Genomic DNA, 25,150 nt, shown 5'->3' on the forward strand with positions numbered 1-25,150 from the left:
ATAAATTGGAATCATGTTTAATTGTTTATGTCACAGGGTGGAAAAGTGACATGTTCTAAGGTTTGAGTTGAGCAGAGGCAAACAACAAAAGGTATATTTTTTTATTTTCATACGGCGTGGTTTTCAGTTGTCACCGTTTCAGTAATCAAGTTTCAATACGTTCTCAATTCGTTTTCACAATTCAGTGAGAATGCTTTATCTCCGAATAAAATGTTCTCTTTACTTTTAATTTAAAAACCATGTTACTTCAAATCATCAGACAAACATATAATCCAAACCAAAGAAACAAAGGGGCACATTAATCAGCGTAGGCCAGAAGGCAGGTTACAAAAAGGATCCACTGAAGCAAATGTTTCACACAAAAATAAATACAAACCCATATTTACTCATAGCAAATACCAAAGTCCACTTGAGCATGAAGTCCTCCAATACCTGCTAGCAGCTCTCCCACATGGTGTCCTTGGACAGCCAGAGCCACTCTTGTAGCCTTCTACAAGACACAAGTCAACACATTATTGTTCCCGTCACCGGGACGAATGTGTGATGGTCACAATGTGTGATGGTTCTCTAGGAGGCTTTTGTCTAGTTCCCAGGATGGTCCTGGGATATCATTGAGGACCAGATAAAGATGTTTTTAGGATGTTCTCAGGACATTCAGTGTATCAGTTGTCAGGATGTCTGTAATGGTCCCAAAGAAACGTCACTAGGATGTTGTAATGGATCCTGTCCGTCAGTGGTTAGATTCCAGCATTTTACAGAAGTTTCTCTTGTGTTCCCTCCATGAATGCCCGGTCATGATACAAACAGCCCTGTTGATGATTAACTAGAGCTGGTTGAGACCTGTCTTATCGCACTGATGTAGGGCTGGAAGTCAAACTATGGAACAGTAGTGCAGGTGACTAGTTATCATGGTATGGTAAATTGTTAGGAGGATGTCTTTGGAGACGAGGGGGGTGGACAGGGTCATTGACTTTGTGACTGGTGTATAAATGAATCAGTCAGATTCAGCTGTCTACAGAGCTTTTACCTACATCAGCATCAACAGTGACCTTATTTTTGTTGAGTGTGAAGGTAAGAGGATATTACAATCTAATACTATTTGAAATTGTCTTCTATTACGTTATATTTTCTGTCTTACACAACCACACAATAACTTGATTTACTTAACAGTTATTTCATAATAATAATGTCTTAATTCAGCAGTGGGTTGAATTCAGATGGGCATGATGTTCCCATAATCCTTTACTTAAATGCATGCTGATGTGTTTGCAAGGAGGCTGTGATTGCAAAGAGACAACAAGCTGGACTGTATTTTATACTGAAAGACTTGTATTCTATTTTTAAAAGTAGCAAGTTCATGAAAGGAGAGAATAGTGCTAAGAGTAATGCAATACCTCTCATTGTCCTTTCTGCTAATATCATACTCTCTTGAATTAAGTTCTTTATTAAGTAGAATTCTTGCAGACATTTAAGCCTGTTATATTAAAATAAGTGCCTTTAAAGAAAAGTTTTACACCAGATTTTTTTATATGAATAAATTATTTCTAAATAGCCAAAAATCTGCCTTTTGACATGTCCCTTTTCTGAGGAAGATTTTAACCCCAAAATTTCCCCAGGTCTTCACCATAATAGTAAAGCACTAGTTATTTTGTTGCTTTGACAATGTCATTTCTGAAGATTATTACTAATTTCACGAGATTAGTGATACATTTACATTGGTCCCTCATTTTCAAGCTCAACTATGCTACGGGAACTGAAGTCTCATTGTCATATGGTGATTACTTTTTAAATAATATTTTCAATTAAAACATAGTGGAAAACTGAGCAAGTGAAGAATAACACGTCAACAATGTTACACATAGATGATAGACTAGAAATGTTGAAAAAAATTATAAAATTAACGTCAACATGTGCTCTTTATGACAGAATGTTAAAATGAGTTGAAATGAATAGTATAAAACATTCAAATATTACACTACCCAAAATGCACTCTCTTTGTGTTTATTGTTCTTATTGAGAGGTGAGTAAAACAATATTTAAAATGTCTTTGTTCAAGTGGGCTGAATTTATACAAATTATAAATTGTGATTGAATTGCAGCCTAACAGATTGTTTCAGTGTTTCTGTCAATGTTTCTGTGGACTGGTTCCTATCAGACCCATTGTTGACTTGCTCTGGGCTTTTCCTCCAGGATGGTGAGATCAGCCATGATGTTCATCTTGTTGACTCTCCTGGAACTGGCATGCTCTATTGGTGCGACCGGCCCAAGTAATCACATCTCTAATTCCTTTCCTCCTGTTAACTGATAGATATACAACCTGGTCTGAGAGCATTTCGTATCATTCTGTACATAAATCCAAGACTCTCCATTTAGTATGATATGTTACGTTTGATATGGTTACATAAGACAGATGGTTACTTAAGGCGAAAACTATAGTAGGGTGGTTAGTTGGATGGATGGATGGATGGATGGATGGATGGATGGGCGGACGTATAACATGAACCTCTAGCAACCCTAAAATCGTGAGTTCGAATCCTATCATGGACAACTTTAGCTAATTGGCAACTTTTTGACTACTTACTACTTTTGAGCTACATTGCAACTACTTAGCATATTAACTAACCTAACCTCAACCTTTTCGACCAACCCTTCCCCTAACCCTAACCTTAACCCTTGACCTAACTCCTAAAAGTAACCCTAACCTTAACCCTAACTCCTAACTCCTAGCCTAGCTAACGTTAGCCACCTAGCTAGTATTTGTAACTTATCATACTTTTTCAAATTCGTAACATACCATACTTTTAGCAATTCGTAACATATCATAAGTTTGCAAATATGTAACATATAAAACGTTTAGCAAATTCGTAATATGTAATACGAATTGTAATTCTTAACATATCATACGAAATGGGTGATGAACATCCACAAATTAATACATACCATATGAAACATAACATATTGTGCTAAATGGTGTTTTATGCATTTACATACAGAATAATATGAAATGCTCTGAGACCAGGTTGAGATATAATGCCCTTTAAATTAACAGGGCAAGGTCTCTTACTATGAAATGTGAGGTAATATTATATCTCAATGTATTTATGACACAACTTGCAGATTTATGTACTAGGATCATATCATTGGCCTTGGTGTTAAAAAGTGATGGCTGAAAGATGGCGCCGACTGACCTGGCAGCTCTGCTTCCAGCTCCTAAGCAACTTTGCAGTATTTCGTTTTTGTGTGTGGAATTTGTAACATTATTATCCCATAGCGTTTTTTGTGTTATTACATACAGCCGGAAATAACTTTTGGATATCAGAGTGGCGGTAACTCACCAGCATTACGACCAGGATTACAACTTTCCTGAATTGGTTGCGTTGTTCGCACCACCCAGGGCAATTTAACTTATCCTAGAGTCTGCTCCAAGACGACGCCGGCGGAGAAGAGGTATTTGGAGTGGACTTCTAGTCCGACTCAGGAGGCGGGCACACCATCCACCGCTTCAGAGTATATTACTTGCTAAAGTTCAGACTCTGGACAATAAAGTAGACAAATCAAATCAAATTGTATTGGTCACATATGCAGATGTTAATGTGAGTGTAGCGAAATGCTTATGCTTCTAGTTCCGGCCGTGCAGTAATATCTAACAAGTAATCTAACAATTTCACAACAACTACCTTATACAACTACCTCTTTTTTCCAAGATGGCGTAGCAGTGCAGGCGTGGTTTGTCGTCCTCTCTTTTACTTTTTGTATTTTTCGTCTTTTTTGTATATATTTCCATTTATTTTTCAATCTCTTTTCCATTTTTAAACTAAATATACCTTCCGGTAACCCGCCTCCCTCAATGTGACACGGATCCGCAATTAATTTTTTTAGACCTTAGACAGAACCTCTATCAGAAGCTAGCCATCAGAAGCTAACCAGCTAATTAGCTACTAGCTATTTAGTCATTGTTAGCCACTGCTAGCGCCTTTTACCTTCTACCTTTTACCTGCACAGGCACCAGCCGTTTTTTAGCCTGGATAATCCCTGCCAGCCTCAGACTGTTTTTCTCCACTACAACGAAACCCTGGACCATTACTCCTGATCATCACAGCTAGCTAGCTGCTGCTGAGTGACCCAGCCCCGAAGCTAGCCCTGAGCCAGGCGCATCTCCCGGCTAGCAAACAAAATTACTACAACTACAATACCTCTTTCGCCATCTAGCCCGGACCCTTTGTCGACACGGCGCCCCGCCGTACCACCACGACTAGTCCGCAGACGTAATTCCATCCGCTGTGCCCTCAACCGGCCTTTGCCGGATGTCGGAGCAGACGCTTCTACTTACCCCGGCCTGCTAACTTTAAATGCCGTGTCTCCCGCGTGCTAGCGTAGTAACTACTACCCCGCGGCTTCCCTGTTCCATCGATTGCTGTTCACTGGACCCTATGATCACTTGGCTACAAAGCTGATGCCTGCTGGACTGTTCATTTATCACGGTACTCCACTTTGTTTACTTTTTGTTAATCTGTCGGCCCTAGCCCCGAACTCAGGCCCTGTTTGTAGTTAACCGACCCTCTCTGCCCATTCATCGCCATTTTACCTGTTGTTGTTATCTTAGCTGATTAGCTGTTGTTATCTTAGCTAGCTCTCCCAATCAACACCTGTGATTGCTTTATGCCTCGCTTTATGTCTCTCTCGAATGTCAATATGCCTTGTATACTGTTGTTTAGTATAGTTATCATTGTTTTAGTTTACTGCGGAGCCCCTAGTCCCACTCAACATGCCTCATATACCTCCTTTGTCCCACCTCCCACACATGCGGTGACCTCACCCAGTATAACCAGCGTGTCCAGAGATGCAACCTCTCTTATCACCACTCGGTGCCTGGGCTTACCTCCACTGTACCCGCACCCCACCATACCCCTGTCTGCACATTATGCCCTGAATCTATTCTACCACACCCAGAAATCTGCTCCTTTTATTCTCTGTCCCCAACGCACTAGACGACCAGTTTTGATAGCCTTTAACCGTACCCTCATCCTACTCCTCCTCTGTTCCTTGGGTGATGTGGAGGTTAATCCAGGCCCTGCGTGTCCCCAGGCACTCTCATTTGTTGACTTCTGTAATCAAAAAAGCCTTGGTTTCATGCATGTTAACATCAGAAGCCTCCTCCCTAAGTTTGTTTTACTCACTGCTTTAGCACACTCCGCCAACCCTGATGTCCTTGCCGTGTCTGAATCCTGGCTTAGGAAGGCCACCAAAAATGAGATTTCCATACCCAACTACAACATTTTCCGTCAAGATAGAACTGCCAAAGGGGGAGGAGTTGCAATCTACTGCAGAGATAGCTTGCAAAGTTCTGTCATACTTTCCAGGTCTATGCCCAAACAATTCAAGCTTTTAATTAAAAAAATGAATCTCTCCAGAAATAAGTCTCTCACTTTTGCCGCCTGTTATAGACCCCCCTCAGTTCCCAGCTGTGCCCTGGACACCATATGTGAATTGATTGACCCCATCTATCTTTAGAGTTCGTTCTGTTAGGTGACCTAAACTGGGATATGCTTAACACCCCAGCAGTCCTACAATCTAAGCTAGATGCCCTCAACCTCACACAAATTGTCAAGGAACCCACCAGGTACAACCCTAAATCCGTAAACATGGGCACCCTCATAGATATTATCCTGACCAACTTGCCCTCCAAATACACCTCTGCTGTTTTCAATCAGGAGCTCAGCGATCACTGCCTCATTGCCTGCGTATGCTATGTGTCCGTGGTCAAACGACCACCCCTCATCACTGTCAAACGCTCCCTAAAACACTTCTGCGAGCAGGCCTTTCTAATTGACCTGGCCCAGGTATCCTGGAAGGATATTGACCTCATCCCGTCAGTCGAGAATGCCTAGTCGTTCTATAAAAGTTATTTCCTCACCATCTTAAATAAGCATGCCCCTTTCAAAAAAATGTAGAACTAAGAACAGATATAGCCCTTGGTTCACTCCAGACCTGACTGCCCTTGACCAGCACAAAAACATCCTGTGGCGGACTGCAATAGCATCGAATAGTCCCCGCGATATGCAACTGTTCAGGGAAGTCAGGAACCAATACACTCAGTCAGTCAGGAAAGCAAAGGCTAGCCTTTCAAACAGAAATTTGAATCCTGTAGCTCTAACTCCACGCTGTCTGGGTGGGTGGACCATTTCAGTTTGTCCGTGATGTTTACACCGAGGAACTTAAAACTTTCCACATTCTCCACTGCTGTCTCGTCGATGTGGATAGGGGGTGCTCCCTCTGCTGCTTCCTGAAGTCTACGATCATCTCCTTTGTTTTGTTTACGTTGAGTGACAGGTTATTTTCCTGACACCACACTCCAAGGGCCCTCACCTCCTCCCTGTAGGCCGTCTCGTCGTTGTTGGTAATCAAGCCTACCACTGTAGCGCCGTCTGCAAACTTGATGATTGAGTTGGAGGCTTGCATGGCCACGCAGTCACGGGTGAACAGGGAGTACAGGAGAGGGCTGAGCACGCACCCTTGTGGGGCCCCAGTGTTGAGGATCAGCGGGCTGGAGATGTTGTTTCCTACCCTCACCACCTGTGGGCGGCCCGTCAGAAAGTCCAGGACCCAGTTGCACAGGGCGGGGTCGAGACCCAGGGTCTCGAGCTTAATGAAGAGTTTGGAGGGTACTATGGTGTTTAATGCTGAGCTGTAGTCGATGAACAGCATTCTTACATAGGTATTCCTCTTTGTCCAGATAGGTTAGGGTGTCAGGTAGGGTGGAGGTGATGTGATCCTTGACTAGTCTCTCAAAACACTTCATGATGACGGAAGTGAGTGCTACGGGGCGATAGTCGTTTAACTCAGTTACCTTAGCTTTCTTGGGAACAGGAACAATGGTGGCCCTCTTGAAGATGTTGCGTGTAAACCCTCACAAGGCTGCCGCCCCAGATGGCATCCCTAGCCGCATCCTCAGAGCATGCGCAGACCAGCTGGGTGGAGTGTTTACGGACATATTCAATCTCTCACTTTCCCAGTCTGCCATCCCTACTTGCTTTTAAATGTCCACCATTGTTCCTGTACCCAAGAAAGCAAAGGTAACTGAACTAAATGACTATCGCCCCGTAGCACTCACTTCTGTCATCCTGAAGTGCTCTGAGAGGCTAGTTAAGGATCATATCACCTCTACCTTACCTGACACCCTAGACCCACTTAAATTTGCTTACCGCCCCAAAAGATCCACAGATGATGCAATCGCCATTGCACTGCACATTGCCCTATCCCATCTGGACAAGAGGAATACCTATGTAAGAATGTAAGGGCCCTGGGTCTGAATCCCGCCCTGTGCAACTGGGTCCTGGACTTCCCGATGGGCCGCCCCCAGGTGGTGAAGGTAGGTAACACCACCTTCACTTCACCGATCCTCAACACAGGGGCCCCACAAAGTTGTGTGCTCAGCCCCTTCCTGTACTCCCTTTACACTCATGACTGCGTGGCCACACACGCCTCAAACTCAATCATCAAGTTTGCAGACGACACAACTATAGTAGGCCTGCTTACCAACAATGAAGAGACTATCAGAACTCAGGATAAGACTGAAATAAGTGCTGATATAGTTTTACAGACAGCAATACTTTTTAGCATTCTGTAAAACTATATCAATAGCAATGATAAAACTCTGAAACTTACTTGTTTCAATCGTCTCACACTCCCTTATAACAATACCTATATGATTCACCTTGGGATGCTTTATTTATTTAACATTACATTACAACATTACATACCTTTCTCTCTGTGTTTTCTTGGACTGAGAAGAACGGGAGCTACGGTTAGTACCAGGGTGTTAGTAGGTGACGTAAGCACCCAGATTAAATAAAATACATTCAATGAAATAAAAACCGAAGATGTTAATATCATCAAGCTACTGTAGCTGCCTACTTAACATTAACAGGAAATACTAGTAGCGCAACAATTGAAAATAGAAACCAAAGGTTAAGTTCCTGGCGATCATAGCGATCTGACTCCCCCCTTCTGTCTGAACTTGGAATATTCCTTTTTGCGGGCTTGGACCACTGACCCTTAACCTGGAGGTTCTGTTTTGCGTTGTGCACTAGTTTGATGTAATAACCATTTTAACTCTCTTACACTGGCACCACACAGCCAGGTCTCTGACCTCCTCCCTATAGGCTGTCTCATCGTTGTCAGTGATCAGGCCTACCACAGTTGTGTCATCGGCAGACTTAATGATGGTGTTGGAGTCATGCCTGGCCATGCAGTCATGAGTGAACAGGGAGTACAGGAGGCACACACCCCTGAGGGGCCCCTTTGTTGAGGTGGCGGATGTGTTGTTACCTACCCTTACCACCTGGGGGCAGCCCGTCAGGAAGTCCAGGATCCAGTTGCAGAGGCAGGTGTTTAGTCCCAGGGTCCTTAGCTTAGTGATGAACTTTGAGGGCACTATGGTGTTGAACGCTGAGCTGTAGTCAATGAATAGCATTCTCACATAGGTGTTCCTTTTGTCCACGTGGGAAAGGGTAGTGTGGAGTACAATCAAGTTGGCATCATCTGTGGATCTGTTGGGGCGGTAGGCAAATTGGTGTGGGTCTAGGGTTTCTGGTATAATGGTGTTGATGTGAGCCATGACTAGCTTTTCAAAGCATTTCATGGCTACAGACGTGAGTGCTATGAGTCGGTAGTCATTTAGGCAGGTTATCTTAGTGTTCTTGGGCACAGGGACTTTGGGGGTCTGCTAGAAACATGTTGTTATTACAGACTCAGTCAGGGACAGGTTAAAAATGTCAGTGAAGACACTTGCAAGGTGGTCAGTGTATGCTTGGAGTACATATCCTGGTAATCTGTCTGGCACCTGCGGCCTTGTGAATATTGACCTGTTTAAAGGTCTTACTCACATCGGCTTCGGAGCGCATGATTACACAGTCGTCTGGAACAGCTGATGCTCTCATGCCTGTTTCAGTGTTACTTGCCTCGAGTGCGAGCATAGAAGTGATTTAACTGTCTGGTAGGCTCGTGTCGCTGGGCAGCTTGCGGCTGTGCTTCCCTTTGTAGTCTGTAATAGTTCGCAAGCCCTGCCACATCTGATGAGCATCGGAGCCGGTGTAATAAGATTCAATCTTAGTCCTGTATTGATGCTTTGCCTGTTTGATGGTTCGTCAGAGAGCATAGTGGGATTTCTTAACAGCATCCGGGTTGGAGTCCCGCTCCTTGAAAGCGGCAGCTCTACCCTTTAGCTCAGTGCGGATGTTGCCTATAATCCGTGACTTCTGGTTGGGGTATTTACGTACAGTCACTGTGGGGACGACGTCATCGATGCACTTATTGATGAAGCCAGTGACTGATGTGGTGTACTCCTTAATGCCATCGGAAGAATCCTGGAACATATTCCAGTCTGTGTTAGCAAACAGTCCTGTAGCTTAGCATCTGCTTCATCTGCTTCAAATGGAGGCTGGGGGAGAGCTTTGTACGCATCTCTGTGTGTGCAGTAAAGGTGGTCTAGAGATCTTTTTAGGTAAAACGGATTTAAGTTTCCCTACGTTAAAGTCCCCGGCCACTAATAGCGCCGCCTCTGGATGAGCTTTCCCTATTTGCTTATGGCCGTATACAGCTCATTGATTGCGGTCTTAGTGTCAGCAACGGTTTGTGGTGGTAAATAGACAGCTACGAAGAATATAGATGAAAACTCTCTTGGTAAATAGTGTGGTCTACAGCTTATCATGAGATACTCTACCTCAGACAAGCAAACCCTCGAGACTTCCTTAGATGTCATGCACCAGCTGTTGTTTACAAATATACATAGACCGCCACCCCTTGTCTTACAAGATGCCGCTGATCTATCCTGCCGAAAAAGCTTAAAACCCACCAGCTGTATGTTATTCATGTCGTCGTTCAGCCACGACTCGGTGAAACGTAAGATATTACAGTTTTTAATGTCCAGTTGGTAGAAAATACGTGCTCGTAGTTTGTCCATTTTATTATCCAATGATTGTACTTTGGCTAATAGGACCGATGGTAAAGTCAGATTACCCACTCGCCGTTGGATACTTACAAGGCACCCAGACCTACGTCCCCGATATCTCCCTCTCTTTCTCCAGCGAATGACGGGGATGAGGGCCTTGTCGGGTGTCTGGAGTAAATCCTTTTCGTCCGACTCGTTAAAGAAAAAAATCTTCTTCCAGTACAGGGTGAGCAATCGCTGTCCTGATATCTAGAAGCTCTGCCCGGTCATAAGAGATGGTGGCAGAAACATTATGTACAAAATAAGTTACAAATAACTTGATAAAACACACACAATAGCACAATTGGTTAGGGGACCGCAAAACGTGCCCATTACAACATTGTGGACGCTTTTACCAGAGGCTGCCAAACTGCCTGCTAGTGTTGTCACGATACAAAAAAGTTTACTTCCATACCGATACCAGGTTTAGTATCATGATATATGATGCCAAAAACCATACAACGGTAAAAATAATATTTTGAGTGTTGTTAACCTTTAATTCAAGTGCGCATGCACTTAACATTTTTGTTTGGTTAGCAGCATTTCTGTAGCACACACACACATGTGATGGAGTTTGCAAAACACATGGCCACTGGATTGATGCAAATAATCATGATTTTGACAGGTAGGCATAGGCCACTTTGTAGATAACTTTTAAATGAAAAAGTTCTTAGGAAAGCATACCCGCACCGCACACACAGAGCAAATTTAATAATTTATAATAAGTTAAATACATTTAGTTGATTTCCAAACGTGAGACAAATTTAATAGAAGTACCAAAAGTAACAAAATTCTATAACCGAACCGTTTTTCATGTTGTAGTTTCAGTACCGCTGCAAAAGTGAGCCCCTCTGTTCTCAGAAGTGATGATGGCTGGATGCTGGATTATCATGCACTGCATTATGCCATTGTGCCATTGTGCTGGCACATGTGAACCAGAGCCTTAAGTATTTTATTTTCTCCCCGTATCAGAACTTAAGGAATACATTTAATGTATTATTACTTAATGTCATTTTATTTTATGAAAATGTCACTTAATACGTTATTTTAAATATGACTATGGATTCATTATCATCTACATCGGCGGCCATTCAGTCTTGCGCCTCCACGTTAAGTTTGCAATGAGCATCCCTTCTAGGATGTTTTCATATCACCTGAATTCATGTTTGTTCCAAATGTCATACTTTTATCTACCACGTAACATATTTATTTCGCTAAGGCCCCGCCCGGACTTTCAGCAGATTAGAAAACTGTGTTATTCTGTTTTGACAGCATCATTAAATTGCTCCTCTATACTCACTCAATGATATGTTTCCCTGCAGGAAATCTTGCCTTGCGTGGAAAAGCTACACAGTCAGACCTCATTGAGAGCATATGGCACGGTTACAGTCATGCCTCCAATGCCATTGATGGGAACCGCGATTCACATTTTCATCATGGGTCCTGCACTGCCACTGATGAATCCACTAACCCCTGGTGGAGAGTGGACCTGCTTGATACCTACATAGTCACCTCCATCACCGTCACCAACAGAGGGGATGCTGTTCCTGAGAGACTTAACGGGGCTGAGATACGAATAGGAAATTCTTTACTGGACAATGGCATTCATAACCCTCTGTGAGTCAAGATACTGTGGTTTTTGAAATTGCATTTACAATGTGTTGTTACTGTTTATGTCCATGAAGAACTCAATTAGAGTGACCAGAATATACATAGTGGACATACTGTAGATAAAAACCCATGCAGGCAGGACAGATAGAATCAAGCAATGCTGGTGAAAAGTTTCAACCCCACTCACAGGTTACCACCAGAACACAGGCACAGTTGTAGATATCAGCATATCATCTCCTGTGTCTTGTTTATATAGTTTAAATGAAGTTATATAGCATATGATGCAGTATCTTGACAGAGGTCAGTAAAACCCATTTCTCTCTCCAGGGCTAAAACAATTTCCTCTGTTCCAGCCGGAAGTTCTCTCACCCTGGCTTTTGACCCAAGTTTCGAAGGACGTTATGTGATTGTGGTTCTACCAGGCCAGCATAGACTTCTGACACTCTGTGAAGTGGAGGTTTATGGCTACCTTGCCCCAACCGGTCAGAACTTATATTCATATTATGAACAGTATCTTAAAGTGCAACTTTTGTTATTTTCTCTGTAATGGTAGGTTAAACATGATCCACTCTGAAAGTAACCTCTACGATCACAGTGCATGCAAATGCTTACACAATTTCAAACAAATTGTTTGATAAGATGATAGTTAATGTGCATTATGCTCTATTTTGTCCAGGAGATAATGTGGCTCTATATGGAAAGGCCACCCAGTCGTCTTTGTATGAGTTTGGCATTCCAGGCAATGCTATTGACGGGAATCACAATGCTATTTTGATGGGAGGGTCCTGCACCCACACTCTACAGGACATCAACGCCTGGTGGAGGGTGGACCTTCTGAAGACCTACAAAGTGTTCTCCATCATCATCACCAACACAGTCGACAGTGTTTCCAGCAGACTCAATGGAGCTGAGATTCGCATTGGAAACTCCCTGGAAAACAATGGCATCGACAATCCTAGGTGAATGAATGTAGGAGAGTTGAGGTCCATTTAACTTTAAGATCCTACTTATTCTAGGGTTTTTCTTTATTTTTACTATTATCTACATTGTAGAATAATAGTGAAGACATCAAAACTATGAAATAACACGTATGGAATCATGTAGTAACCAAAAAAAGTGTTAAACAAATCAAAATATATTTGAGATTTTTCAAAGTAGCCACCCTTTGCCTTGATGACAGCTTTGCACACTCTTGGCATTCTCTCAACCAGCTTCACCTGGAATGCTTTTCCAACAGTCTTGAAGGAGTTCCCACATATGCTGAGCACTTGTTGGCTGCTTTTCCTTCTGCGGTCCAACTCATCCCAAACCATCTCATTTGGGTTGAGGTCGGGTGATTGTGGAGGCCAGGTCGTCTCATGCAGCACTCCATCGCTCTCATTCTTGGTCAAATAGCCCTTACACAGCCTTGAGGTTGTCCTGTTGAAAAACAAATGGTAGTCCCCCTAAGTGCAAACCAGATGGGATGGAGTATTGCAGCAGAATGCTGTGGTAGCCATGCTGGTTAAATGTGCCTTGAGTTCTAAATAAATCACTGAGTGTCACCAGCAAAGCACCCCCACACCATCTTCACGTGGGAACCACACATGCGGAGATTGTCTGTTCACCTACTGTGCATCTCACAAAGACGCGGCAGTTGGAACCAAAAATCTCAAATTTGGACACATCAGACCATAGGACAGATTTCCACCGATCTAATGTCCATTGCTCGTGCAAGTCTCTTCTTATTGGTGTCCTTTAGTAGTGGTTTCTTTGCGGCAATTCGACCATGAAGGCCTGATTCACGCAGTCTCCTCTGAACAGCTGATGTTGAGATGTGTCTATTACTTGAACTCTGTGAAGCATTTATTTGGGCTGCAGTTTCTGAGGCCGGTAACTCTAATGAACTTATCCTCTGCAGCAGAGGTAACTCTGGGTCTTCCTTTACTGTGCCGGTCCTCATGAGAGCTAGTTTCATCATAGCGCCTGATGGTTTTTACGACTGCACTTGAAGAAACTTTCAAAGTTCTTGAAATGTTCCGCATTGACTGACCTTCATGTCTTATTGTAATGATGGACTGTCGTTTCTCTTTGCTTATTTGAGCTGTTCTTGCCATGGACTTGGACTTTTACAAAATAGGGCTATCTTCTGTATACCACCCTTACCTTGTCACAATACAACTGATTGACTCAAACAACCTTAAGAAGGAAAGAAATTCCACAAATTAACAAGGCACACCTGTTAATTGAAATGCATTACAGGTGACTACCTCATGAAGCTGGTTGAGAGAATGTCAAGAGTGTGCAAAGCTGTCATCAAGGCTAAGAGTGGCTATTTGAAGAATCTCAAATATAAAATATATTTAGATTTGTTTAAAACTTTTTTGGTTACTACATGATTCCATAAGTGTTATTTCATAGTTTTGATGTCTTCACTATTATTTTACAATGTAGGAAATAGTAAAAATAAAGAAAACCCCTTGAATGAGTAGGTGTTCTAAAATGTTTGACCAGTAGTGTATATAAATTCAGCAAAAAAGAAACGTCCTCTCGCTGTCAACTGCATTTATTTTCAGCAAACTTAATTAACATGTGTAAATATTTGTATGAACATAACAAGATTCAACAGCTGAGACATTAACTGAACAAGTTCCACAGACATGTGACTAACAGAAATGGAATAATGTGTCCCTGAACAAAGGGGGGGGTCAAAATTAAAAGTAACATTCAGTATCTGGTGTGGCCACCAGCTGCATTAAGCACTGCAGTGCATCTCCTCCTCATGGACTACATCAGATTTGCCAGTTCTTGCTGTGAGATGTTACCCCACTCTTCCACCAAGGTATCTGCAAGTTCCCGGACATTTCTGGGGGGAATGGCCCTAGCCCTCACCCTCCTATCCAACAGGTCCCAGACGTGCTCAATGAGATTGAGATCCGGGCTCTTCACTGGCCATGGCAGAATACTGACATTCCTGTCTGCAAGGAAATCACACACAGAATGAGCAGTTTAACTGGTGGCATTGTCTTGCTGGAGGGTCATGTCAGGATGAGCCTGCAGGAAGGGGACCACATGAGGGAGGAGGATGTCTTCCCTGTAACGCACAGCGTTGAGATTGCCTGCAATAACAACAAGCTCAGTCCGATGATGCTGTGACACACCGCCCCAGACCATGACGGACCCTCCACCTCCAAATCGATCCCGTTCCAGAGTACAGTCCTCTGTGTAATGCTCATTCCTTCAATGATAAACGTGAATCTGACCATCACCGCTGGTGAGACAAAACCGCGACTTGTTAGAGCACTTTTTGCCAGTTCTGTCTGGTCCAGCGACGGTGGGTTTGTGACAAAAGGCGACGTTGTTGCCGGTGATGTCTGGTGAGGACCTGCCTTACAACAGGCCTACAAGCCCTCAGTCCAGTCTCTCTCAGCCTTTTGCGGACAGTCTGAGCACTGATGGAGGGATTGTTCGTTCCTGGTGTAACTCGGGCAGTTGTTGTTGCCATTCTGTATCTGTCCCGCAGGTGTGATGTTCGGATGTATCGATCCTGTGCCGGTGTTGTTACATGTGGTCTGCCACTGCGAGGACGATCAGCTGTCCTTCCTGTCTCTCTGTAGCGCTGTCTTAGGCATCTCACAGTATGGACATTGCAATTTATTGCCCTGGCCACATCTGCAGTCCTCATGCCTCCTTGCAGCATGCCTAAGGCACGTTCACGCAGATGAGCAGGGACCCTGGGCATCTTTCTTTTGGTGTTTTTCAGTCAGTAGAAAGGCCTCTTTAGTGTCCTAAGTTTTCATAACTGTGACCTTAATTGCCTACCGTCTGTAAGCTGTTAGTGTCTTAACGACCGTTCCACAGGTGCATGTTCATTAATTGTTTATGGTTCATTGAACAATCATGGGAAACAGTGTTTAAACGCTTTACAATCCAGAGGCGCCCCTCAGTCCGGTGGGGCCCTTTATTAGGGTTCCCAGGCCAAGGTCGGCGGCGAGGGTCACCGCTCAAAGGACGCTAAGAAAGAGGACAAAGACAATGGTGGAGTGGGGTCCACGTCCAGCGCCAGAGCCGCCACCGCGGACAGATGCCCACCCAGACCCTCCCCTATAGGTTCAGGTTTTGCGGCCGGAGTCCGCACCTTGGGGGGGGGGGGGGGGGGGGGTACTGTCACGTTCTGACCTTTATTTCCTTTGTTTTGTCTTTATTTAGTATGGTCAGGGCGTGAGTTGGGGTGGGCAGTCTATGTTTGTATTTCTATGTTTTCCTATTTCTGTGTTTGGCCTGATATGGGTCTCAATCAGAGGCAGGTGTTTTGTGTTGTCTCTGATTGGGAACCATATTTAGGTAGCCTGTTTTGTGTTGGGTTTTGTTGGGTGGTTGTTTTCAGTCTTTGTGTGTCTGCACCAGATAGAACTGTTTCGGTTGTCACTTTTGTTGTTTTGTATTTTGAGTGTTCATCTTTATTAAAGTAAGATGAACAATTACCACGCTGCGCATTGGTCCTCCGATCCTTCTAACTTATCCTCCTCAGACGAGGAAGACGACAGCCGTTACAGTCTGGAAGGAGAGTTTACAGTCTAACCAGACACCTAGGTATTTGTAGTTGTCCACATATTCTTGGTCAGAACCGTCCAGAGTAGTGATGCTAGAGGTGGATCAGAGAATCACCAGCAGCAAGAGCGACATCATTGATATATATACAGAGAAAAGAGTCCGCCCGAGAATTGAACCCTGTGGCACCCCCATAGGGACTTCAAAAGGTCCGGACAACAGACCCTCCAATTTGACACACTGAACTCTGAGAAGTAGTTGGTGAACCAGGCGAGGCAGTCATTTGAGAAGCCAAGGCTATTGAGTCTGCCGATAAGAATGCGGTGATTGACAGAGTCGAAAGCCTTGGCCAGGTCGATGAATACGGCTGCACAGTACTGTCTTTTATCGATGGCGGTTATGATATCGTTTAGGACCTTGAGTGTGGCTGAGGTGCACCCATGACCAGCTCGGAAACTAGATTGCATAGTGGAGAAGGTACGGTGGGATTCAAAATGGTCTGTGATCTGTTTGTTAACTTGGCTTTCAAAGATTTTAGGAAGGCAGGGCAGGATGGATATAGGTCTATAACAGTTTGGGTCTAGAGTGTCTCCCCCTTTGATTAGGGGGATGATTGCAGCAGCTTTCCAATCTTTGGGGATCTCAGACGATACTAAGGAGAGATTGAACAGGCTAGTAATAGGGGTTGCAACAATTTCGGCTGATAATTTTACAAAGAAGAGCGTCCAGATTGTCTAGCCCAGCTGATTTATAGGGATCCAGATTTTGCAGCTCTTTCAGAACATCAGCTGTCTGGATTGCTGTCATCAGCTGTCTGAAAATATGCATTGCTGGTATTGTCACGTCCTGACCTTAGTTCCTTTTTAATGTCTCTATTTCAGTTTGGTCAGGGCGTGAGTTGGGGTGGGCATTCTATGTTTTTTTCCTATGTTTTCTTTTCTATGTGTTTGGCCTGGTATGGTTCCCAATCAGAGGCAGCTGTCTATCGTTGTCTCTGATTGAGAACCATACTTAGGTAGCCTTTTTCCACCTGGTGTTTGTGGGTAGTTGTTTCCTGTTTTGTCTTGTCACCTTTCAGGACTGTTTCGATTTTCGTTGTTTCACTTTGTTATTTTGTATTTCGTGTTCAGTTATATTAAATTAACATGGACACTTACCACGCTGCGTTTTGGTCCGATCTTTCCTGTTCCTCAGATGAAGAAGATCGTTACAGGTATGGTTGTGTCGTGTCTTTGGCATCATTAACGTGAAGACTGTTATTTTATCAAATCAATTCTCTGTAATTATTATTAGGTGATTAAACGAATTATGTTAATGTAATTAATTAGGAAGTCGGGGCACCAAGGATAATCTTCAGATTCCAAAGTTATACTTTTCCTGATATAACTCTTCAGATATTTTAATATCTAATCAATGAGTCATCTAATTAATTAATTATTCTTTACCTCACGTTAGTCTCATTCCAAACGTCGTAAATTGTTGATTATCTGCACGAACCCAGCCTTTACTATGAATCATCCATACATCAATTGTCTTAATCAATTGATTATACTAACTAACTAAATCAATATTTACAACTAACTAAATATAGGGGAGGTTAGGGGAGGTTCCCTAGTGGGCTACGCCGATATGACGGCTTGTTGGACAAAGGGAAGTGGGTGTGGACTGAGAAGGGCGGGAAAAATGAAAAGGCTGTCACTACACAGTTGATAATTTTATTAAATTCTAATCCTTTGCACATGAACACTCACTCATTCGGGAATAATTGTAATCAATATATATTTACGCTCAGTGTGTCGTCGTGATATCTGTTGGAATCGTCCGTCTTTCTGTTGGAAAGTTCATCCGCGCGTCTCTCTCTGCTTTCCTGAAGTCTTTCGTGGTTAGAATGGTTACTTCAGAGTACCATTCAGAAATGTTCTTATAGAATAGATGTTTCGGCGGTTGTCGGTCTTCGCATTTTAGGTTGACATCATTTCTAGCTGCAGACTAGTAATTAGTATCGAAGAGTTGCTCTTATTCTGTCCATGGCCAATGACTTAGTTAAACTTTAGAGGGAAAACAATTCTCTCACATTAACAGTTCAACATCACCTTACATCATTTCACAAATAGTTTCATCTTTACTCATTCATTTTATACAATAATTAGACGCAAACCTCAGGCACCTGTATAAACAGTGTTATGGTAATGTGGCTGTATTGTCTTTCATGAGGTCACAAACATGAAACAAAATGGATCGGGTCGTAGCTGGCTTCTCCACCGACCGTTTACACATTCTCCAAAACATGGATATTGTTCAGTTCTCAAGATCTGTGATGTAGAAGATGTTCATTTGTTCTCTCTGTGTCTCTTTCTGCATGGCCAGGAATTTACGACCTGAGATAACAGAATCTGGGTGTAGGAGAGGAGAGAGGGGAAGGCACTCGCTCTACCCAAAGAGGGCCACGTCATGACAGTTGGATCCCCCATATACTGTATATAACATTCTATTGGTTGCAATAACTTGTATAATAATTTAAATTGAAATATTATAAGTTTTGAATCTGGCGTCATATACATTTTAAAGATTAGTTGAAGCAATGAAGCATGGAAAAACAACCTAGCCTATCAGCAGGAAAGGTGGAGCTATAACCATATAAATAAATACAGTACCTTCGGAAAGTATTCAGGCACCTTAACTTTTTCCACATTTTGTTACGTTACAGCCTTATTCTAAAATGGATTAAATACAAAAACATCCTCAGCAATCTACACACAATACCCCATAATGACAAGTCAAAAACAGTTTTTTTGAAATGTTTGCTAATTTAATACAAATAAAAACAGAAATACCTTATTTACATAAGTATTCAGTCCCTTTGTTATGAGACTCGAAATTGAGCTCAGGTCCATCCTGTTTCCAATGATCATCCTTGAGATGTTGTACAACTTTATTGGAGTCCACCTGTGGTAAATTCAATTGATTGGACATAATTTGGAAAGGCACACACCTGTCTATATAAGGTTCCACAGTTGACAGTGCATGTCAGAGCAAAAACCAAGACATGAGGTAGAAAGAGTTGTCTGTAGAGCTCCAAGACAGGATTGTGTCGAGGCACAGATCTGGGGAAGGGTACCAAAAAATGGCCTCCAGAGAAGTCCAGAGAAGGGCATTGGTCAGGGAGGTGACCAAGAACCTGATGGTCACTCTAACAGAGGTCTAGAGTTCCTCTGTGGAGATGGGAGAACCTTCCAGGAGGACAACCATCTCTGCAGCACTCCACCAATCAGGCATTTATGGTTGAGTGGCCAGACGGAAGCCAATCCTCAGCAAAAGGCAACTAAAGACTCTCAGACCATGGGAAACAAGACTCTCTGGTCTCTCTTTGGCCTGAATGTCAAGCATCACTTCTGGAGGAAACCTGGCACCATCCCTACGGTGAAGCATGGTGGTGGCAGCAGCCGTGCTTTGGGGATGTTTTTCAGTGGCAGGACCTGGAAGAGTAGTCAGGATCGAGGTAAAGATGAATGGAGCAAAGTACAGAGATCCTTGATGAAAACCTGCTCCAGAGTGCTCAGTACCTCAGACTGGGGTGAAGGTTCACCTTCCAACAGGACAACGACCCTAAACACACAACCAAGACAACGCAGGAGTGGCTTCGGGACAAGTCTCTGAATGTCCTTGTGTGGCCCAGCCAGAGCCCGGACTTGAAGCCGATCGAACATCTCTGGAGAGACCTGAAAATAGCTGTTCAGCAACGCTCCTCATCCAACCTGATTGAGAGGATCTGCAGAGAGGAGTGGGAAAAACTCACCGAATACAGGTGTGCCAAGCTTGTAGCGTCATACCCAAGAAGATTCAAGGCTGTATTCGTCGCCAAAGGTGCTTCATCAAAGTAAAGGGTTGGAATACTTATGTAAATTTGATATTTCCGTTTTTTTTTTATACATTTGCTAACATTTCTAAAATCCAGTTTTTCTTTGTCATTATGGGGTATTGAGTGTGTAGATTGATGAGGGAAAAAACTATTGAATCCATTTTAAAATAAGGCTGTAACCTACGAAAATGTCAAAAGTCAAGTGGTCTGAATACTTTCTGAAGGCACTAAATCCTGCCTAATTTACTTAATGGTTATGTTAAAGGGGCAATCTGTTATTGGTACATCAATTTTTATACTTTTAAATTAATGATTCATACCCAAAGTAATGCTGATTTATTAAAGTATATAACTCATAAATACCTCATAAGCTTAGTTCAACTGTAATACCCCATAAGAACCCACAATCTAAAATAGTTTTCTCCAATGTTTGTAAACAATTTAGATTTAAATAAACACTTTATAGCCTCAAAACATTGTTAAAACTCTACTTTTGTAACGTCCTGACCAGAGTTCGTATGTGCTTTGCTTGTTTAGTGTTGGTCAGGACGTGAGCTGGGTGGGAATTCTATGTTGTGTGTCTAGTTCGTCTGTTTCTGTGTTCAGCCTAATATGGTTCTCAATCAGAGACAGCTGTCAATCGTTGTCCCTGATTGAGAATCATATATAGGTGGCTTGTTTTGTGTTGGGGATTGTGGGTGGATATTTCCTGTGTCAGTGTTTGTGCCACACAGGACTGTGACGGTTAGTTTGTTTGTTATTTTGTATAGTGTCTATGTCTAACGTTAGTAGTTTGTGTATTGCACTTTCGTTTGTAGCTTCACAGTCGTTTGTTGTTTTGTATTAGTTTGTCAGTATCTTGTCTTGGTGTTTATTAAATTCATGGAAAATTACCACGCTGCACATTGGTCCTCCGATCCTTCTCTCCTCTCCTCGTCCGAGGAGGAGGAAGAGCTAGACTGCCGTTACAGAACCACCCACCAAAAAAGGATCAAGCAGCGTGGCAACGGACAGCAGCAGCGGTACCAGGAGGAATGGTCATGGGAGCAAATATTGAACAGAGAAGGACCCTGGGCTAAGGTTGGAGAGAATCGCCGCTCTCGGGAGGAGATGGAGGCAGCGAAAGCCCAGGATCGGTGGTATGAGGAGGCAGCACGGAAGCGTGGCTGGAAGCCCGTGAAGAAACCCCAAAAATTTCTTGGGGGGGGGGGGCTAAAGGGTAGTGTGGCGAGGGCAGGTAGGAAACCTGCGCCCACTTCCCATGCTTATCGTGGAGAGTGGGAGTACGGGCAGACACCGTGTTATGCGGAAGAGCGCACGGTGTCTCCTGTACGGGTGCATAGCCCGGTGCGGGTTATTCCACCTCCCCGCACTGGGCGGGCTAGATTGAGCATTGAGCCAAGTGCCATGAAGCCGGCTCTACATATCTGGCCTCCAGTACGTCTCCTCGGGCCGGTGTACATGGCACCAGCCTTACGCATGGTGTCCCCGGTTCGCCAACACAGCCCAGTGCGGGTTATTCCACCTCCCCGCACTGGACGGGCTACGGGGAGCATGCAACCAGGTAAGGTTGGGCAGGCTCAGTGCTCAAGGGAGCCAGTACGCCTGCACGGTCCGGTATATCCGGCGCCACCTTCCCGCCCCAGCACAGTACCACCAGTGCCAACACCACGCACCAGGCTTCCTGTGTGTCTCCAGAGCCCTGTTCCTCCTCCACGCACTAGCCCTGTGGTGCGTGTCTCCAGCCCGGTACCACCAGTTCCGGCACCATGCACCAAGCCTCCTGTGCGTCTCCAGAGCCCTGTACGCACTGTTCCTTCTCCCCGCACTCGCCCTGGGGTGCGTGCCCTCAGTCCGGTACCACCAGTTCCGGCACCACGCACTAGGCCTATAGTGCGCTTCGAGAGTCCAGTGTGCCCTGTTCCTGCTCCCCGCACTAGCCTTGAGGTGCGTGTCTCCAGTCCGGTACCACCAGTTCCGGCACCACGCACCAGGCCTACTGTGCGCCTCAGCAGGTCAGAGTCGGTCTTCTGTCCAACGCCGCCTGCACTGCTCGTCTGCTCAACGCCGCCTGCAATGCTTGCCTGCCCAGCGCCGTCTGAGCCATCCGTCTGCCCAGCACCATCTGAGCCATCCGTCTGCCAAGCGCCATCTGAGCCATCCGTCTGCCCAGCGCCGTCTGAGCCATCCGTCTGCCCAGCGCCGTCTGAGCCATCCGTCTGCCCAGCGCCGTCTGAGCCATCCGTCTGCCCAGCGCCATCTGAGCCATCCGTCTGCCCAGCGCCATCTGAGCCATCCGTCTGCCACGAGCCTTCAGAGCCGCCCGTCTGTCCCGAGCCATTAGAGCCGTCCGTCAGTCAGGAACTGCCAGAGCCGCCAGCCAGTCAGGAGCTGCCAGAGCCGCCAGCCAGTCAGGAGCTGCCAGAGCCGCCAGCCAGTCAGGAGCTGCCAGAGCCGCCAGCCAGTCAGGAGCTGCCAGAGCCGCCAGCCAGTCAGGAGCTGCCAGAGCCGCCAGCCAGTCAGGAGCTGCCAGAGCCGCCAGCCAGTCATGAGCTGCACTCCAGTCATGAGCTGCCCTACAGTCATGAGCTGCCCTACAGTCATGAGCTGCCCTCCAGTCATGAGCTGCCCTCCAGTCATGAGCTGCCCTCCAGTCATGAGCTGCCCTCCAGTCATGAGCTGCCCTCCAGTCATGAGCTGCCCTACAGTCATGAGCTGCCCTCCAGTCATGAGCTGCCCTCCAGTCATGAGCTGCCCTCCAGTCATGAGCTGCCCTCCAGTCCGGAGCTGCCAGTCGTCCTGAGTTACCTCTCTGTCCTGAGTTACCTCTCTGTCCTGAGTTACCTCTCTGTCCTGAGTTACCTCTCTGTCCTGAGTTACCTCTCTGTCCTGAGCTACCTCTCTGTCCTGAGCTACCTCTCTGTCCTGAGCTACCTCTCTGTCCTGAGCTACCTCTCTGTCCTGAGCTACCTCCTAAATCATGTGGGGGCCTTGGGGAGGATTCTCAGGCCAAGGTCGTGGGCGAGGGTCGCCACTCAAAGGACGCTAAGGAGGGGGACAAAGACAGTGGTGGAGTGGTGTCCTCGTCCACCGCCGGAGCCGCCACCGCGGACAGATGCCCACCCAGACCCTCCCCTTGAGTTTTAGGGGTGCGTTCGGAGTCCGCACCTCAGGGGGGGGGGGGTACTGTAACGTCCTGACCAGAGTTCGTATGTGTTTTGCTTGTTTAGTGTTGGTCAGGACGTGAGCTGGGTGGGAATTCTATGTTGTGTGTCTAGTTCGTCTGTTTCTGTGTTCAGCCTAATATGGTTCTCAATCAGAGACAGCTGTCAATCGTTGTCCCTGATTGAGAATCATATATAGGTGGCTTGTTTTGTGTTGGGGATTGTGGGTGGTTGTTTCCTGTGTCAGTGTTTGTGCCACACAGGACTGTGACGGTTAGTTTGTTTGTTATTTTGTATAGTGTCTATGTCTAACGTTAGTAGTTTGTGTATTGCACTTTCGTTTGTAGCTTCACAGTCGTTTGTTGTTTTGTATTAGTTTGTCAGTATCTTGTCTTGGTGTTTATTAAATTCATGGAAAATTACCACGCTGCACATTGGTCCTCCGATCCTTCTCTCCTCTCCTCGTCCGAGGAGGAGGAAGAGCTAGACTGCCGTTACAACTTTTCATATTATGGATGGTCAGTCCTTGCATCCACAGCTCTGAATATGAATTTGAAAGAGGTTACATTAATCCAGCCTCATCCTCAGCTTTTTACCAAAACATTGGTGGGGTGTCCGGCAGATGGGCACTTTCTTATTTTTATTTAACCTTTATTTAACTACTTTAAGTACCCTGAGATAGGGGCTTAATATCCATTTGGAATTGAACAGAAGTTGCTATCAGTAGGTACTATAGTAGTTTGTTTCTGTTTTATCCTGCAGGTGTGCTGTGATCTCCTCTATCCCAGGTGGCACTTCTAGCACCTTCCAGTGTACCGGCATGGAGGGTCGATATGTCAACGTGGTCATTCCAGGGAGGAAGGAGTTCCTGACCTTGTGTGAGGTGGAGGTGTACGGGTCACCCCTGGATGGGACTGGGCCTACATGTAACTAAATCACATCATTAATTCTAACAGCACCCTGCAATGTTTGGGGAATGTATTGTCTTACGAAAAACAATTCATATTATTTAGTATACTTCCAGTATGTTAATTATCAAAAATGTGTATTTACTTTCAGTATACAAAAACAAATTTGGTCCACTATTCTGGAAGTTCTTCTTGCACACTGTTTTTGGAAGTTTGGGTATAAATTGGCCAACATTTTTTGTAACACTTTAAAAAAAAATATTCATACATTTTATGTAGCCTGAATTATTGGTGAGATGGTTCTCATTCATACTTAGAAATACATATAATGCTGTAATAGTATTGCTATTATGCTAAAATGAATTAAAGGTGAAATCTTGGATCTGGAATTATTCCATTATGTATTTGGTTGTTTGTGCTTGTAGTCTGTAAATAGGTCCATTTTGGCCTCTGTACAATAATCCACTCTTTGCCACATCCTGTTCCCTCTAAAGTTGTAACCCTATCTTCTACTCTAAATTATTCAATTATGGTCGGAATTACTGCAGATTACTTTATTGCTTGCAGCTTTATTGCTTGCTGGCCTCGTATCATAAGACATGGTGAACAAAGTTTGAAGGACCATAAACATAAGCAGATATTTACCAGCTGCATTAATATACGGCTGAAGGCTACTCAGATGACCAGACGAGGACCAAACCAAATCAAGCATACATCAACATACGTTTTGTCACGCCCTGACCATAGAGAGCTTTTTATTCTTTATGTTGGTTAGGTCGGGGTGTGACTAGGGTGGGTCATCTAGGTGTTTATATGTCTATGTTGGCCTGTTATGGTTCCCAATCAGAGGCAGCTGTTTATCGTTGTCTCTGATTGGGGATCATATTTAGGCAGCCATTCCCCTTTGTTCTTTGTGGGATCTTGTCTAGGTATAGTTGCCTGTGAGCACTACTCTGAGCTTCACGTTTCGTTTGTTCGCGTTATTGTTTTTGTTATTTGAGTTTTTCATTCCGAATATAAAGGATGGAAACATACCACGCTGCATTTTGGTCCACTCCTTATGATGATCGTGACAGAAGATCCCACCACA

The 25,150-nt window shown here is 44.4% G+C and overlaps 1 protein-coding gene across 3 annotated transcripts; it reads left to right on the forward strand.

The window, feature by feature from the left end:
- Positions 1-895: 895 nt before the first annotated feature.
- On the forward strand, positions 896-24,460 carry LOC120030867 (fucolectin-like). 3 transcript variants are annotated; one of them, XM_038976358.1, is made up of 6 exons: positions 938-1,071; positions 2,191-2,267; positions 11,311-11,605; positions 11,927-12,081; positions 12,276-12,558; positions 23,915-24,460. In XM_038976358.1, exons 2-6 carry the CDS (start codon positions 2,192-2,194, stop codon positions 24,084-24,086), a joined length of 981 nt encoding a protein of 326 aa, XP_038832286.1. In that variant the 5' UTR covers positions 938-1,071; position 2,191; the 3' UTR covers positions 24,087-24,460. The 3 variants fall into 3 exon arrangements, with proteins under 3 accessions (XP_038832287.1, XP_038832285.1, XP_038832286.1); XM_038976359.1 differs by lacking the exons at positions 2,191-2,267; positions 23,915-24,460 and adding an exon at positions 17,324-17,910 and having other exon boundaries at positions 896-1,071; XM_038976357.1 differs by lacking the exon at positions 2,191-2,267 and having other exon boundaries at positions 899-1,071.
- The last annotated feature ends 690 nt before the right edge of the window (positions 24,461-25,150 follow it).

This window comes from Salvelinus namaycush, chromosome 37 (assembly GCF_016432855.1).
Source record: "Salvelinus namaycush isolate Seneca chromosome 37, SaNama_1.0, whole genome shotgun sequence".
In the NCBI taxonomy this organism is placed as follows: domain Eukaryota; kingdom Metazoa; phylum Chordata; class Actinopteri; order Salmoniformes; family Salmonidae; genus Salvelinus; species Salvelinus namaycush.

What these genes read in the sequence shown, in the direction of transcription:
- LOC120030867 (XM_038976357.1), top strand. Translation starts at nt 990, where the DNA reads ATGAATCAGTCAGATTCAGCTGTCTACAGAGCTTTTACCTACATCAGC. An exon ending in TGGCTACCTTGCCCCAACCG is followed by an intron (nt 12,082 to 12,275) that starts GTCAGAACTTAT and finishes TATTTTGTCCAG; the next exon opens with GAGATAATGTGGCTCTATAT. An exon ending in AATGGCATCGACAATCCTAG is followed by an intron (nt 12,559 to 23,914) that starts GTGAATGAATGT and finishes TTTATCCTGCAG; the next exon opens with GTGTGCTGTGATCTCCTCTA.